General features: G+C 56.9%; 2 protein-coding genes across 2 annotated transcripts; both read left to right on the plus strand.

Annotated features, from left to right (window-relative positions):
- Positions 1 to 905: 905 nt before the first annotated feature.
- Positions 906 to 8,080, plus strand: LOC309816851 (interferon regulatory factor 4-like). Its single transcript, XM_082644646.1, has 8 exons — positions 906 to 1,356; positions 4,078 to 4,267; positions 4,574 to 4,674; positions 5,479 to 5,581; positions 5,701 to 5,766; positions 6,523 to 6,894; positions 7,491 to 7,609; positions 7,842 to 8,080. The coding sequence occupies exons 1-8, from the start codon at positions 1,126 to 1,128 to the stop codon at positions 7,950 to 7,952; spliced, it is 1,293 nt and encodes a 430-aa protein (XP_082500772.1). The 5' UTR covers positions 906 to 1,125; the 3' UTR covers positions 7,953 to 8,080.
- Positions 8,081 to 10,662: 2,582 nt separating this feature from the next.
- On the plus strand, positions 10,663 to 12,013 carry FOXS1 (forkhead box S1). The gene has a single exon (XM_082644652.1). The coding sequence runs from the start codon at positions 10,759 to 10,761 to the stop codon at positions 11,749 to 11,751; it is 993 nt and encodes a 330-aa protein (XP_082500778.1). The 5' UTR covers positions 10,663 to 10,758; the 3' UTR covers positions 11,752 to 12,013.
- Positions 12,014 to 14,059: the final 2,046 nt, after the last annotated feature.

Here is a 14,059-nt window from a genome sequence, read left to right on the forward strand (position 1 = left end):
AGGTACACATGAGGGACAGTGCTCCCAGCCTCTGGTCAACACTGGCTGGCCATCCAGCTCGGTGCTCCCTGCAGTGAGGAGTGGTTTCTCCCTCTCAGAGCCTCAGTTTCCCCAGGTACACGGCCAGGGTGGAGCAGTCTGAGCTACTTTACCTCTTTCATATCACAACCCCCTTTGACAATTTAATGAAAGATACAAACCCTAGAAAAATGCGTAGAGATGAAAAAATTGCATACACTTTGGGCGGGTCACGGACCCCACCCGGAATCCATAAACTCCAGGTGCAGCTGTTGGGAGGCAGTGTGGGGCACTGTTCAGGCTCCTGGGCTCTGGAGGCAGAGAGTCCTGGGTTCAGATTCTGGCTCCCCCAGGCACTAGCTCTGTGACCTCAGTCCTCTTAACAAAGTAGGTAATTGCATTTATCTCACATGCTGTTGTGAGAACCAACTGAGACACTGCAGGAAAGGCTTCAGCCAGGCCCAGCACCATGGTGAGCAGTCAGAAAGGGACTCCCAGTATTTAAGGAAATATTTCTCCAAGGGTGACCCATGGACCACCTGGATCAGAATCCCATGGGGGGACTTGTTTAAAATGCAGGTTCCTGGACTTCTTGCCCAGAAAATCTGATTCTTCAGGTCTGGGATGGCGGCTTGGAGTATGCATTTTAAACCAGTCTCTGCCTCCCAATTCTACTGGGAGTTAGTCTGAGAAGCACTATGCTTTTCCCACCTCTACAGTCCAGGTCCTGGAAAGAGACTAAGTTTCCGGTAGGCTGGGAAGAGCAGAAAACAGGTGCAGGGATGGTGCAAGGGACGCCTCTGAGCGCCCTTCGGGGGCCCCCGTCCAGGGATGAGCAGAACCCAGGCTACCCCACCCCGTACCCTTCAGTGGGTCTTGGTGGTGCCCCTAGCTGCCCCCTACGTGAGAACCGACGCCCTCCAGGCCCGGCGACACGGGGAGGGGCGACAGGGCCTCTGGGGAGCAGAAAGGAAAGTGAAACCTCCCGCCCAGCCTTTCGCTTTCGCCGCCTCCGCTCGCCGTTCAGGTGGCCCCCGCGATCCCCTGTCGCGCTGGGGTCCGGCCGCCGCGCTCCCCAGACCTGGTCCTCGGAGCACTGCGTCCCCGATGGCCGGCGACCAATGGCGGAGGGACGAAGGGAGGGTCCCCGACAGCAGGCGACTCATGGCGGGGGCCGGGGGTCCCCTGCGCCTCCGCGACTGGCTGGTGGCGCAGATCGAGAGCGGGCGCTACGCCGGGCTGCGCTGGGAGGACGCGAGCAAGACCCTCTTCCGCATCCCCTGGAAGCACGCAGCCAAGCAGGGCTACCAGGCGCAGCAGGACGCGGCGCTCTTCAGGGTAAGGGTGGGGGCCGGGGGTCGCCGGCCCGGCCCGGGAGGGCTCTGCGCGCACACGGTGGTCGCAGAGTCCGGAACCGACCCGACCCGACACGCTGTCACCTCGGGTCACAGGTTCACCCCTTAACCTCAGTTGTCTCTAGGTTGAGGGTAGTGTGCTCTATACATGGGAGACCCTCCCACACCCTCTTAAAAGAATCAGACAAGGGCTGCATAACCTGCACCATCCTCACGCCTCAGGGGACCTCTCCTCCCTCTCCTTGAGGAAATTAGATGCCACCGCCACCGATGGAAGTTCCCTCCACTTCCCACCCCTAAACTGTTAACCCCAGCAGCTTCGGGACATTTTCTGTGCTTTCCAACACCAGCCCTTCTCAGGGACCTCCTCCAGGGATGCCCTCCCTTTCCTTGGACACCATTAACTTCCTCCAAGCTGGGTCTTTCCCACCAAGATTGAAACTCTGGAATCTCTCCCATGAGCAATAAGCAACCAACCGCGTCCCAGGCAACCGCCACCATCCCAAACACCACGTCTCCAGCTCCTGCTTCTCTGGCCTACCCTCTCCTTTCACAGGGTGAAGCACCTAGAAAGGGTCTTCTGGACATCAACGCCCCTCTGAGCCCAGGTTACCTTTGAGTTAGAGAGCATCCTTCACATAATGAATAAGTACTGCCATAAATAAGCACCGTGTGCCAGGTGCTGTGCTAAGCACATTACATAGACCACTCATCTTACACTTGCCACAGCCAGGTGAGGTTAGGTATTATTGGCACAGTTTACAGACAACAAAATCAAGCCTTAGGGCTTCCCTGGTGGCGCAGTGGTTGAGAGTCCGCCTGCCGATGCAGGGGACGCGGGTTCGTGCCCCGATCCGGGAGGATCCCACATGCCGTGGAGCGCCTGGGCCTGTGAGCCATGGCCGCTGAGCCTGCGCGTCCGGAGCCTGTGCTCCGCCACGAGAGAGGCCACAACAGTGAGAGGCCCACGTACCACAAAAAAAAAAAAAAAAAAAAAAAAAAATCAAGCCTTAAAGGTCTCGCCACTGGCAAGAGACACCAACAAAGGAACTGTGGCTTTTCAGTCTGGTGTCCCACTAAGCCTGGGATCTCCGAGAGCAATGACGGAGTGTGATTTATCAGTTAAATCCCCCGCCCCCCATCCCTGAAAGTGAGCAATGCACACAAGACAGCTCCTACTGTCCTCCCCTTTGACTACTGTGCTCCCGCCTCACTGGCCTTCCTGGAATCTCTCCCACCCAGGGACCTCTGCGCTTGCTGTTCCTTCTACCTAGTACAGCCTTCCCCCAGCTCTTTGTCCGACTCCATCCTTCTTTTCAATCAGGCTTCAGCCCAAATGCCACTTCCTCTGAGAGGGCTTTTCTGATCACCCTCTCTAAAGCAGCCCCTCATATTATTTATTTATTTATTTAGTCCCTCTACCACAACAGTCATTCTAATGTGTTTAATGAGTATCTTTGGTTTGTATGTTTTCTTGCAAAGTGGGCATTGCTGTTTCGTGTGTATTCTTATATACATCATAAGTGTGTCATAGATCTCATTCTGTGTCTTTTATTTCACTCAAGGTCATGCTCTGAAGATCTATTCTTGTTCTCTGTCCATCTAATTTGTTTCTAGATGTTGCATAGACTCTATAGTGGGCATCTATTACACGCACTCCCCACCTACTTTCCCAGGGATGGACACAAGTTTGCTTTCCAGACCACAAATAACGCTGCAGTGGATCTGCTTGTCCTGGTCCCCTCGTGAGCCTAGGTGAGAATTCCTTTGGAATTGGAATTTCTGCTCACAGGGTATGCTTATACTTAATTGGACTAGGCATGCCTGATTGCCCTCCAGAAACTGCTCCCGTTCCATGCCCACCAACAGTGTCCACATCCCAACCAACTACTGGCTTATCCAACTGGCTAAATTTTGTAAGCTTACAGGTGATATCTCATACTTTTATTTGCATTTCTCTGGCACTAATGAGTTTTAGTACCTTCTCCTATGCTCATGGGCTCCTATGCTCTGGTTTCCTCTTCTGTAAACCACCCATTCTTGTCCTTTGATAAGAATTTTTCTTTAAGGGGTGCTTTCTGTTTCTTATTGATTTGCAGAAGTTCCTGTATGTTCTAGATCTTAGCCCCTTGCTGATTTCAGACATTGCAAATTTTTTGCCTTATGGTTCATGCCTCTAAAATTTTGGTTAAGAAGCATTCTCTGCCCCTAGAAGATTTTCTTCTACATTATTTCCTATTAATTTTATAGTCTTGCCTCTTACTTTTGGTTTTTTAATCATCTGGAGTCCACTTTGTTTGTGGCAATAGGTAAGGATTTAGTTTTATGGCTCTCCAGATAGCAAGTCACTACCAGCATTTTATATCCCATCGTATTATTTTTTTTATTTATCACAATCCATAATTTGGAATATAGTTATTTCCTTTCAGCTGTTTGCGGCTGCCTTCTCCCATTAGACTTGAGTTCCTTGACATGTATGTCTTGTTGTTCCCCATTTAGTCCTTAACTTGGGCCTGGCACATAGCAGGAGCTCAAGGAATATGTGTTGGATGGAGGGAGGGAGGAAGAGAAGGAAGGAGGGAGGGGCCGAGGGACAGAGGGAGAGAGAGCGAAGGGTGGGAGGCAAGGCAGCCCTCATCCCTTTTCATGGCACCATCCCCATCTCCCACGCTATTCCTCCCCCAATGCCCCTGCTCACCCCCAGGCCTGGGCTATATACAAGGGCAAGCACCTAGAGGGCGTTGACAAGGAGGACCCCTCCACCTGGAAGACGCGGCTCCGCTGTGCCCTCAACAAGAGCACTGACTTCTGTGAGGTGCGCTCACGCAGCCAGCTGGACATCTCCAACCCCTACAAGGTCTACCGGCTCCTGTCTGATGGTGCCCACAGCCCAGGTACCATCCTGTCCCTGGAGGGAGCAGCTGAGGATGGCTCTCTGGGCAATAAGGACCTCACATTGCCCATCTGTAAAATGGGAACTGGTGGGCTTATTGAGCTTAAACTCATGGGCTGGTAAACCTAGAAGGACCTTACAGCTTATCTCCCCTTTCAAAAAGGAGGAAACTGAGCCCAGAGAGAGGTGGGCCTTGCCTGAGGTCATGCAGTGAGCTGGGTTACTCTGGTCTGGGTTCACCACAGACAAGGTTGGGGGGTTCCCCTTGGGGCCCAGGAAACCACAGACTATTTCTTTCTTTATCCAGTTACCAGGGCTTGTGCCCCCTGTAAAGAGGAGGGCATTCTTCATAGCCAGCAGGTGCCCCCTGGAGAAGTGACAGAGCTGGCCTGCAAGACAGAAGAGCAGGTCAGTGAGTCCTTCCAGCCCCTATGGCCTTGCTAGCCCAGTCACCTCGCACCCATACCGCCCCCTCTATAATCTCCAGCACATTCATCTCATCCTCCCCGTCAGCTCCTGCCCATCTCTGTTCCCATCCATCAGCTCTACTTCCTGCCTCTGCTCCATCTCTGCCATCATTTTCATCTCCTTCATTCTATTCTCCTCGACTCCATCATTTCTGTCCCATCGTCTCCACCATCTTCACCTCCATCACTCTGTCTGCGCCAGCCCTATTTTCTCCCATTTCAGCCCCTCTTCCCTGTCATCACGGGATCAATCACTCTGTCCCCACTCATTCCATCAGATCCAGTTCCATCACTGTATTCCCTTCACCTGCATCACCTCTAGCTCTCATTGTTGCCATCACCCCTATCATCTCTGTCTCCATCACTATCTGTATCACTCTTACTCCACCCCATCAGCTCTCCCCCTTCATCTGCGGTTCATTCCTCTGTTCCCATCTCCCCATTAGCCTGGTTCATTCCACTGTCCCAAGTGCCCCCATTCCATTGCTCTATCACCCCATTTCTATCACCCCATCTCCTCATTCACTGCTAGCACTTTTCTCTCCCTATCACAATGAGCTTCACCTCCAAAAACTCCATCAACTCTCTCTTTAACTCTACGGGGGTAAACTTCAAAGTCCCTATCAAGCCCGGCTGGCTTTCAGTCTGCCCAGACCTCCCCCTGCCCCAGTTTAGACTGTCTGGGAGCTCCTGTGGCCCACAGGTCTCCTCTTCCACCCTCACGACCCTTTCTCCCGATGCTCAGGTTGGCTCCAGATTAGTCACAGAGGATAAGAACAAGGAGCAGCCCCCCAGGCTGGCCTCCCTGCCCCCAGCTGCCCTGCCCCCAGGCCCTTTGGCTGGCCACAGTAAGGACTGGGTCTCCTCACCCACCCCTGCCTCCTCCCCGGCCTCTTCCAGGACCTTGATCTAGGGGTCGAGGGACCCAGGGTGAGGCGATGCCTTACTGCTTCCCCTCCTTCTCCAGGGTACCAGGCTCAGGATCCTGCTCACCCCTGGGGCCCCTCGCCTTCTGAGGACTTCAGCAACCCCAGTAAGGAATCTGAAGGCCCTCTCCCCTGACCACTGTGCAGAACTGGGGAGGACCTAGGCTTGGTGCCGAATAGCCTCTGTCTCCCACCCAAAGCACCCAGCCCAGACTCCAGATAGCAACAGCTAACATTTGTTGAGGGCTTAGCTTATACCAGGCATCCTTCTAAGTCTCGCCACAGCCCTGTGAGATAGATACTGCCATTCTCCCCATTTTACAGATGCAGAAACCAGACACAGAGGTTAAGAACCCTGCCCAAGATCACACAGTTAGTAACCCTGGGAAAGTTACATCAGATCACAGCTCCTAAGGGGCAGTGAGAGATTAGAACCCAAGGGCCTGGTTGTAGAGCCCACAGCCCTAACCACTGAGCATACTGCTAGCTCTTCATATGGGAGGCTGCTGTTTTGTTGTTGTTGCTATTATTCTTATGATTATTATTTCTACCGGCATTAAAAATATTTGCCGAGAAGAAATTCCTAGAATCCCAGAAATTCGGGCTGGGAGGGCGTCAGTGTCATGCCCCCATTGTACTGATGGCCCCAGACCCTATGCTTTTGAAACTCAACTACCAGTTTGTTTATACTGGAAGCTGCTATTATTTACTACCACCACTACTACTAGAATTACTGTTATTTATCGGGAGGGAGTGTCAAAAATTCCCGAGGTGGCGGCCGGGTGACCTCTGGGTTCCCTGCCCTGTTGTGAGGGGAGGGGGAGCCGCCAAGGCCGGGCGCGCGTCCCCTCCCTTTCCCGCAGATTTTTGGCTGCACGTGCGACTCTTCTATGGCGCGGAGCTGGTGCGCGAAGCCACAGCGCGCGCGGCCGAGGGCTGCAGCCTGAGTCCGCGCGCAGCCGCCGCTGCCGCCGAGCTCCTGCTGGGGCCGCCGCCGCGCGTCGCGCAGGTTCGTTTCCCGGAGCCGCCGCCCGGCGCCCGCGTCCTGCGGCGCCTGCTGCCCCACCTGGAGCGCGGAGTGCTGCTCTGGGTGGCGCCCGAGGGCGTCTTCGCCAAGCGCCTGTGCCAGGGCCGTGTGTACTGGCGCGGCCCGCTCGCCCCGCACCGCGCGCGGCCCAAAAAACTGGAGCGAGAGCGCACCTACCAGCTCCTCGACACGCGCCGCTTCCTCGCGGGTAAGAGCGCGACAGCGGGGCCGCTGGCGGCGCGGGGCGGAGTGGGCGGGCACAGGGGTCGGCAAAGGAACGCGGACAGGGGAGAGTGGGCACACGAGATGTAGGCGCGGGGCGATGGGCTTGACGATGCTGGGCTGGAGTGGGCATGGAAACAAAGGACATGACGCAGAAGCACCGGGAGTGGGAACGAATATGGGCATCGGGAGGGCTGGGCACAGATTAGACATAGGCGTAGGGGAGGTGTAGGCATGCGGCAGGCTGGGGCACTGGGTGTGGGACATAAGCATAGGACTTGGGCACGTGTTGTCATAGGGCGTTAAGCATAGGGTGGGCATCGGGGCACTGGGCACAAGATAGGCATAGGTGAGTGGCAGTGGGCATGGGGTGGGCATAAAGGCATGATAGCACAGGGCACGAGGCACGGGGCATGAAACCTAGAAGTGGGAGCAGGTGTGGGGACATGGAAGTGGGCATAGGGCATGGGCACACAATGGGGATGTGGGCTTACGGGACGTGGGCATAGGATGTGAGCACAAGGTGGGCACCAGGTGGGACGCCCCATCTTGGCCCAGACCCCACAGTCTCGGTGCCCGTAGAACTGAGAGCCCACCTGCAGGATGGTCGCCAGGAGCCCGAGTACCAGATCCGGCTGTGCTTTGGCGAGGAGTACCCGGGACCCCCGGACCAGCCTGAGGAGCGTCTCGTTATGGCCCATGTGAGTCACCTCCCACTCCAGTGGAGAACCACACCCTCCAGCCTCCCCGAACGGCCTCTCACTGCTCCCTCCAGTCCCAGCTCCGCCCCGGACCTGCCTTACGACCCTCTGATCTGGAAGACCTTGCGTGTAAAATGCATGTGGAGAGGAGATGTCACTCCCGCCCCCCCACCCCAACAAAGGGTGTGGGTAAAGGGGGAGGTTGGCTCATTGCCCCACCCCCACCCCGCAGGTGGAGCCAGTCTTCGCGCGGGAGCTCCTCCTACACTCGAAGCTCCACGGCCAGGTGCCTCGGTGGCGCGTTCCCAGCTCCACATCCCCGACAGCGTCACTCACCTGCTGACACAGCTGAGTCAGCCCTGAGCGGTTGTTTCCCCCTCCCGTACCCTCTAAAGCAGTCCCCACAGCGTGCAGATCCCACCCCAGCCCTGCCCCAGCTGAGCCAGGGGACTTTAAGTCTCGCCTCACTCATTGCCCAGGTAGGTTGAGACAGCGGAAGCCAGTCAAAGCCTTCAACCTCTCAGCCAATGAGATGGAGCCCCGGGAAACCAGGAAGGAGGCGCGTAAGCGGACGGCCCGGCAGCTGGGCCTGGGGCGTCAGGCTTGGGAACCAAACTCGACCTTGAGGTTCCAGAAATAGCAATTAGGTCAGAAACAAGACTTCATCTTTTTGTGAAGAACCGGACATGCCCATAGCGGCTTACCTAAAGCAGACCTTACCTGCAATTGATCCATTGTAAGGTTTGCTTAAAGCTGAGTTTACTGGGAGTTCCCTGGTGGTCCAGTGCTTAGGACTGTGTGCTTCCACTGCTGGGGGCCCAGGTTCGAGGGATCCCTCGTGGCGGAACTAAGATCCCGCAAGCCCCAGGTGCAGCCAAAAAAAAAGGGGCTGAGTTTACCAATAATAAGATCCTCCGCATAGTTTAGACTGAAGCCCAACCAGTAACAGAATTGCCCCACCTCTGAGGGGCTGTGAGTTTCCAGACCCTCCTGTCACCTGCCACAAGTCTCTCTTCTTTTGGGGTGGGTGGGGATTGTGAGGGGAGGGGGTCCCAAAACAGAGGACTTAGCCTGAACCTGGGGCTTTAAATGCTAACCACTGAACCACCGCCAGTAGATACTGTCTTTGGAGAAACTGAGGCAGGCCTAGGACAGAAGCCAAAGTGGGAGCCAGGAGTCCAGCCCCTGCCTGAGCCCCGCCCAGTCTTTGCAAACTGTAAGTTGTAGGGAGTCCTTGAGAATTGGGAGGGAACCCTCTCCACCATGAAGGCAGTGACCCTGCCTTGTCAGTAAAGTCACTGTTTCCTACCCCAGATATCAGACCTTTTACCTTTTCTGATTTCTGACTTTATTTATAGGAATTCTCTTACAGATGGCGGCATCATAAATCTTTTAGTGACACATTAATAAGCCACTTTTATGGGGGGAAACCTGTATGATTCAATAAAGGACAGAATCAGTCAGATCACTGGTTTTAAAATTCATTCAACGAATGTTTATTGAGCACCTACTCTGTTCCAGGCAGATACTGGACACTTGGGATAGAGCAAAGCATGGTTCCCTATTCCCTTGGGGGTCACAGCCAGTTTTCCAGTGGGGGCCCAGTGACAGTCCTCTACCCCTGTCCCTCACGGAAGGAGTAGTGTTAAGGAGTTACAGAATTCTGGGTTGAAATCACAGCTTTGTCACTGACTAGCTGTGCCACCTCAGGCAAGTCACTTAACTTCTCTGAACCTCACATTCCTCATCTACTCAAAAGAAGCTATCAACGCCTCTGGAGCAGAGTTGGTCTGAGAAGTAAATGTCAAGAGGCGAGGGGAGCTGGCCTGGCATGGAGAGTGGCACACAGTAGGGGCCCGATGACTTGGTTACTTGTGGGTGGGAGAGTGTGGAGGAGGCTCACCCATCCTTCAGAAGGCTTGACTGTTCTGGGTTTCGCTGTACCCTCGGCCCAAGGCTGCAGCTATCGGGGAGCCTCAGCTCAGGGTGACAGTCCTCGTCATGCCCAAACCCCTACTCTGTGCCAGGCTCTCAAAGGGCACTGGATTCAGTGTAAGGGAGCCCGTTGCCTCTCCACCACAGCCCGGACAGCTGCAGAGTCTTCAGCTCCATTTTAGAGATGGGAAATGGAGGCTCAGCCAGGGTCATGGTTGAGAGCCTCTTGGGAGGGTGGATGGCTCTGTCCAGATGTCTGTCCTCCCCACACTCGTCACTAGAGGGCGCCAGGGCTCAGCAAACGGGGTTGGGCCGGCCCTCGTCCCCACCCTAGGTGCCCCACCCCTCGTAGACCCCAGTGCTAGGAGCGCAGGGAATAGTGTGCCCCCGAGTGCTCGGCACTGTGGGGAGGAGAAAGTAGACCCCAGGCCTGGGAGGAGGAAGAGAAAAGAAAGGGGGAACCAGAGGTGGGGACTCGAGAGGCCCCTGAGGCTTTTCTCACAGGAACTCCCTGTTCTCCAGCTCAGACACAGATGCTACCTCTCTCCTCTCTCATTAATGTGTGTGTGTGTGTGTGTGTGTGTGTGTATCTCCCTCTTCCTCTCTATCTTTGTGGATTCCTTTCTTTCTCTCATTCAGTGATTCTTTTCCTGTACTCTGTGTGCATGTGTGCACGTGCGTGGGGCTGGCTCTCTGTGTGTCTCCCTTTTTTCTGTCTCTTTCTGCTCTTTGTCTCTCTTTAAGTCTCTGCCTCTATCTTCTCTGTATGTTCCTGTCTCCCTCTTATTATGTCCTTACCTCTCTTTGTCTCTTTCTGTCTCTCTTCACTCTCTCTTTCCATCTCAGCCTCTCTCTCTCTTTGTTTCGTCTCTCTCTCGATCAGTTTCACATCCTGTCCCTCCTCAGCCACCACCAGCCAGCACATGTGGGCTAAGGGTCTCAGTCCCTTCCCTCCAGTCTCCTCACCCCTGGCAGCTGCTCACGGCTTCCCAATCCTGGCCTCTCCTGCCCGCCCCTCTTGGGCCTTGTGGGAGGGGGGCGAGGGAAGAAGGGAGGGCAGCCTGGCGGGCCCACCCCTTTTTGCCTTTCCAGGCTGGGAGGCTGGGCCAGTGGGCCTTTTAACCAGCCTGGGCAGGCTGTGCCGGACACCAGCCTGGACACCGTGCCTGGCCCCCGCGGTTCCGGCAGCCGCCAGCCCGGCCAGCCTGGTCAGCATGCAGCAGCAGCCCCCACCTGGGCCCCTGGCCCCTGCGGCTGAGCCGACCAAGCCTCCCTACAGCTACATCGCCCTGATTGCCATGGCCATCCAGAGCTCACCGGGGCAGCGGGCCACGCTCAGTGGCATCTACCGCTACATCATGGGCCGCTTCGCCTTCTACCGCCACAACCGGCCCGGCTGGCAGAACAGCATCCGCCACAACCTGTCCCTCAACGAGTGCTTTGTCAAGGTGCCCCGTGATGATCGCAAACCGGGCAAGGGCAGCTACTGGACGCTCGACCCCGACTGCCATGACATGTTCGAGCACGGCAGCTTCCTGCGCCGACGCCGGCGCTTCACCCGACGGGCAGGCGCCGAGGGAGCCAAGGGCCCCGCCAAGGTGCGCCGCAGACCCCTCCGAGCCACCAGCCAGGACCTAGGAGGCCCCGACGCTGCGACTGGCATGCAATGCCCGTTCCCACTGGAGCCGCCAGAGCCCAAGGGCCTAAGCTTTGGGGGTCTGGTGGGTGCCTTGCCAGCCAGTGTGTGCCCGGCCACCACCAATGCCAGGCCTCGGCCACCCTCGGAGCCCAAGGAGATGCCCACGCCCAAGCCTGCAGGTCCAGGGGAGCTCCCCGTGGCCACCTCATCTTCCCCGAGCCCCGCATTTGGCTTTCCTGCCAGCTTCTCTGAGGCTGAGGGGTTTAGCAAGGCCCCTGCCCCCATCTTGACCTCCGAGGCCACCATCGGGGGCAGCTACCAGTGCCGGCTGCAGGCGCTGAATTTCTGCATGGGGACTGATCCTGGCCTTGAGCACCTCTTGGCCTCAGCAGCCCCCTCCCCTGCACCACCCACCCCTCCAGCCTCTCTCCGGGCCCCGCTGCCCCTGCCAGCTGACCCCAAGGAACCCTGGGTTACAGGCAGCTTCCCTGTCCAGGGAAGCTCCGGCTACCCATTGGGGCTGACCTCCTGCCTATACCGGACGCCAGGAATGTTCTTCTTTGAGTGAAGCCAGCCGGCCTCAGGCAGTCCCTGCAGAGACCCTGCCAGCTACGCCCTACAGGTTGAGCCTGACTCTAGGATCTGGGGAGCTCTCAAAGGACGCAGGCCTGGCAAGCCCACAACAGCCAGGACAGGAAGCCAAGATTGGAGTGGTGAACGCTCAGCCAGCGCCCAGGGTCTCTGGACAGACTTGGGGGTGAGGGGAAGCAGGGATCCCTTGAGATTTACTCTATGGCTCTCAGGGCCAATAAAGCCAGTGTGATGATGAGGGTCAGTTTGCTGGATGGTTGGGGACTGAGGGCCAGGACACCTGGCTCCGTGGGGGACGTATGGTTGTGGGGTGATATGGCAGGGATGGGGGACCCCACATGAGGCTTTCTCCTGCTGGGGACTTTCTCAGGGAGTTTCCCAGGAAGGCCGAGGAAGGGGGAGCAGGGAGTGGGAGAGAGAGAGGAGGGATGCAACCAGGAGAGATACCAGGCAGGAGTGAGGCTGGGCTGGACCAAGGGGCTGATCCTCCAGCCCCAAACTCTGTGACTCAGCACCTCACATTATGAGCAGCCACAATAACCGTGACCGTTTGTGGCAGTTATCCTGTCCTGGGCTCGTATATATCCTTTCACCGGATCCTGGGTGGTACGGAATGTTATCTCCATTTAACAGTGGTGGAAACTGAGGCTCAAAGAAGTTGGAGCTCACTAGCTCTGGCTCCAAATGACCAATGAGTGGCAGAGAGGAAATCAAAACCAGGTCTGTGTGGCTCTACCCCCAGCCCCTACTTGCAGTTTGCGTGAGGATGCAGCGTGGCCCACAGGGTGACCCCCCCAGAGGGAGGCGGGCTTTTTTTGAATCCTGGCATGCCAGGGCTAAAAAGCCACCCCTCAACCCTTGCACAGACAGGGAACCCAAGGTTCAAAAGGCAGGCACACTTCCCCTGTCTGGATTTCCCGCGTGACTGGGATACATCCCTGAGCCCCCAGCTCTCTGAGGTCTCCTGGGGACTCTTTAAGAAAGCATTTCCCTCATGGTGGGGGGGAGGCGGTGGCTCCCCTGGGTACAGATTAGAAGAGACTGAGCCTTGACCTTTGGCCTTCTGTAGCTGCCCCCTTGGGTGGAAGCAGGAGAAGTGGGTATAGTTGTGGCCCCCATCAGAGGAACAACTTAGGGACCTGAAACCTCACTGTCCGCATACCCTCCAACACCAGACTTACAGAGGCACATGGCTTTCTTCTGGAACTTCAGTCCCCCCACCTGGATCATGGGTATAGGAGAGAAAAGGGGCCAAGGATACTTTCTGGTCTTTGCGGGAGGGTCTTATGTCCCATGAGGTGATGCTCAGGGGGCTGGAGACCCCTTCGCTGGGCAGGCAGCCCAGTCCCCTCCAAAACACCCCTCTCGGGCAGGCGGCCACGCTGGCTTCAGTCTCTGTGGCTCCCTCCTCCCTCAGCAGGTCCCCTGGGGCCTGGGAGGAAGTGAGCCCGGCTGGACAGCCCCAACTGTCTGGTTCCCACAGACTCCAGAGCCAGGGTGGAGGGGGCACCTGCAGGGTGCGGGCTCAGTGCGGCCAGAAGTGGGTGGAAGAATGCCCAGCCAGCTGTGCGGACCCTCCCTACCGTGTGTGCCGGACCCCAGCCTGGAACCCATGGAGCAATGGGGGGAGGGAAAGAGGGTCTGTCCTGTCGCATTCAGGCAGCCTCGTGGCTGAAAGGGGAGGGGACGGAGGCCCGCGAGTGCAGGGCACGGGTGAGGAGAGGTTCGCACCACCGTGTGTGCCTGTGTGGGTCAGTACTTCTCCGTGTGTACGTGAGTGTGTGTGTGTGTGATGCGCAGAGACAGTTACGGAGACAAGGACAGATTCGGGGGGGCGGGGGTTCTTTCTCAGCTGGGTCAGGGAAAGAGGCCTCTGCCGGGCACTGTTCCCTGTGGTGCATTCCTGTGGAGACCTGGTGACCCCAGTGCCTTCCCAGCCTGTGTCCTGAGCTCGTAGGAGGATGGGGAGGCTGGCCCGACTCGGGGATCCCAGGCTTCTGCATCCTGCCCCGCCCACCCCCCCCATGAGGTTGAGCATCTAACTGGGGTGGGGGCCTGGGGGGAAGAAAGCTGCAACCCCCTGCCCATGCTTTGAGGTGGGGAAACATGCAGGGGGTCAAGTGCACCCAGAGGCACAGACTCAGCTCTGGGCATGAGCCCCTTCCATGTCCCTCTCTGGTCCCCCCAGAGAGTCAAGAAGTGAAGACAGTCCCCTCAGCCCCAGTCCCTAAGCAGGGCCCTGGGCTCAGAGCCTGCCTTGGACTTGCTATGTGAGCCTGGACCAG

Source organism: Mesoplodon mirus (genome assembly GCF_964341445.2).
Source record: "Mesoplodon mirus genome assembly, chromosome: 15".
NCBI lineage: Eukaryota > Metazoa > Chordata > Mammalia > Artiodactyla > Ziphiidae > Mesoplodon > Mesoplodon mirus.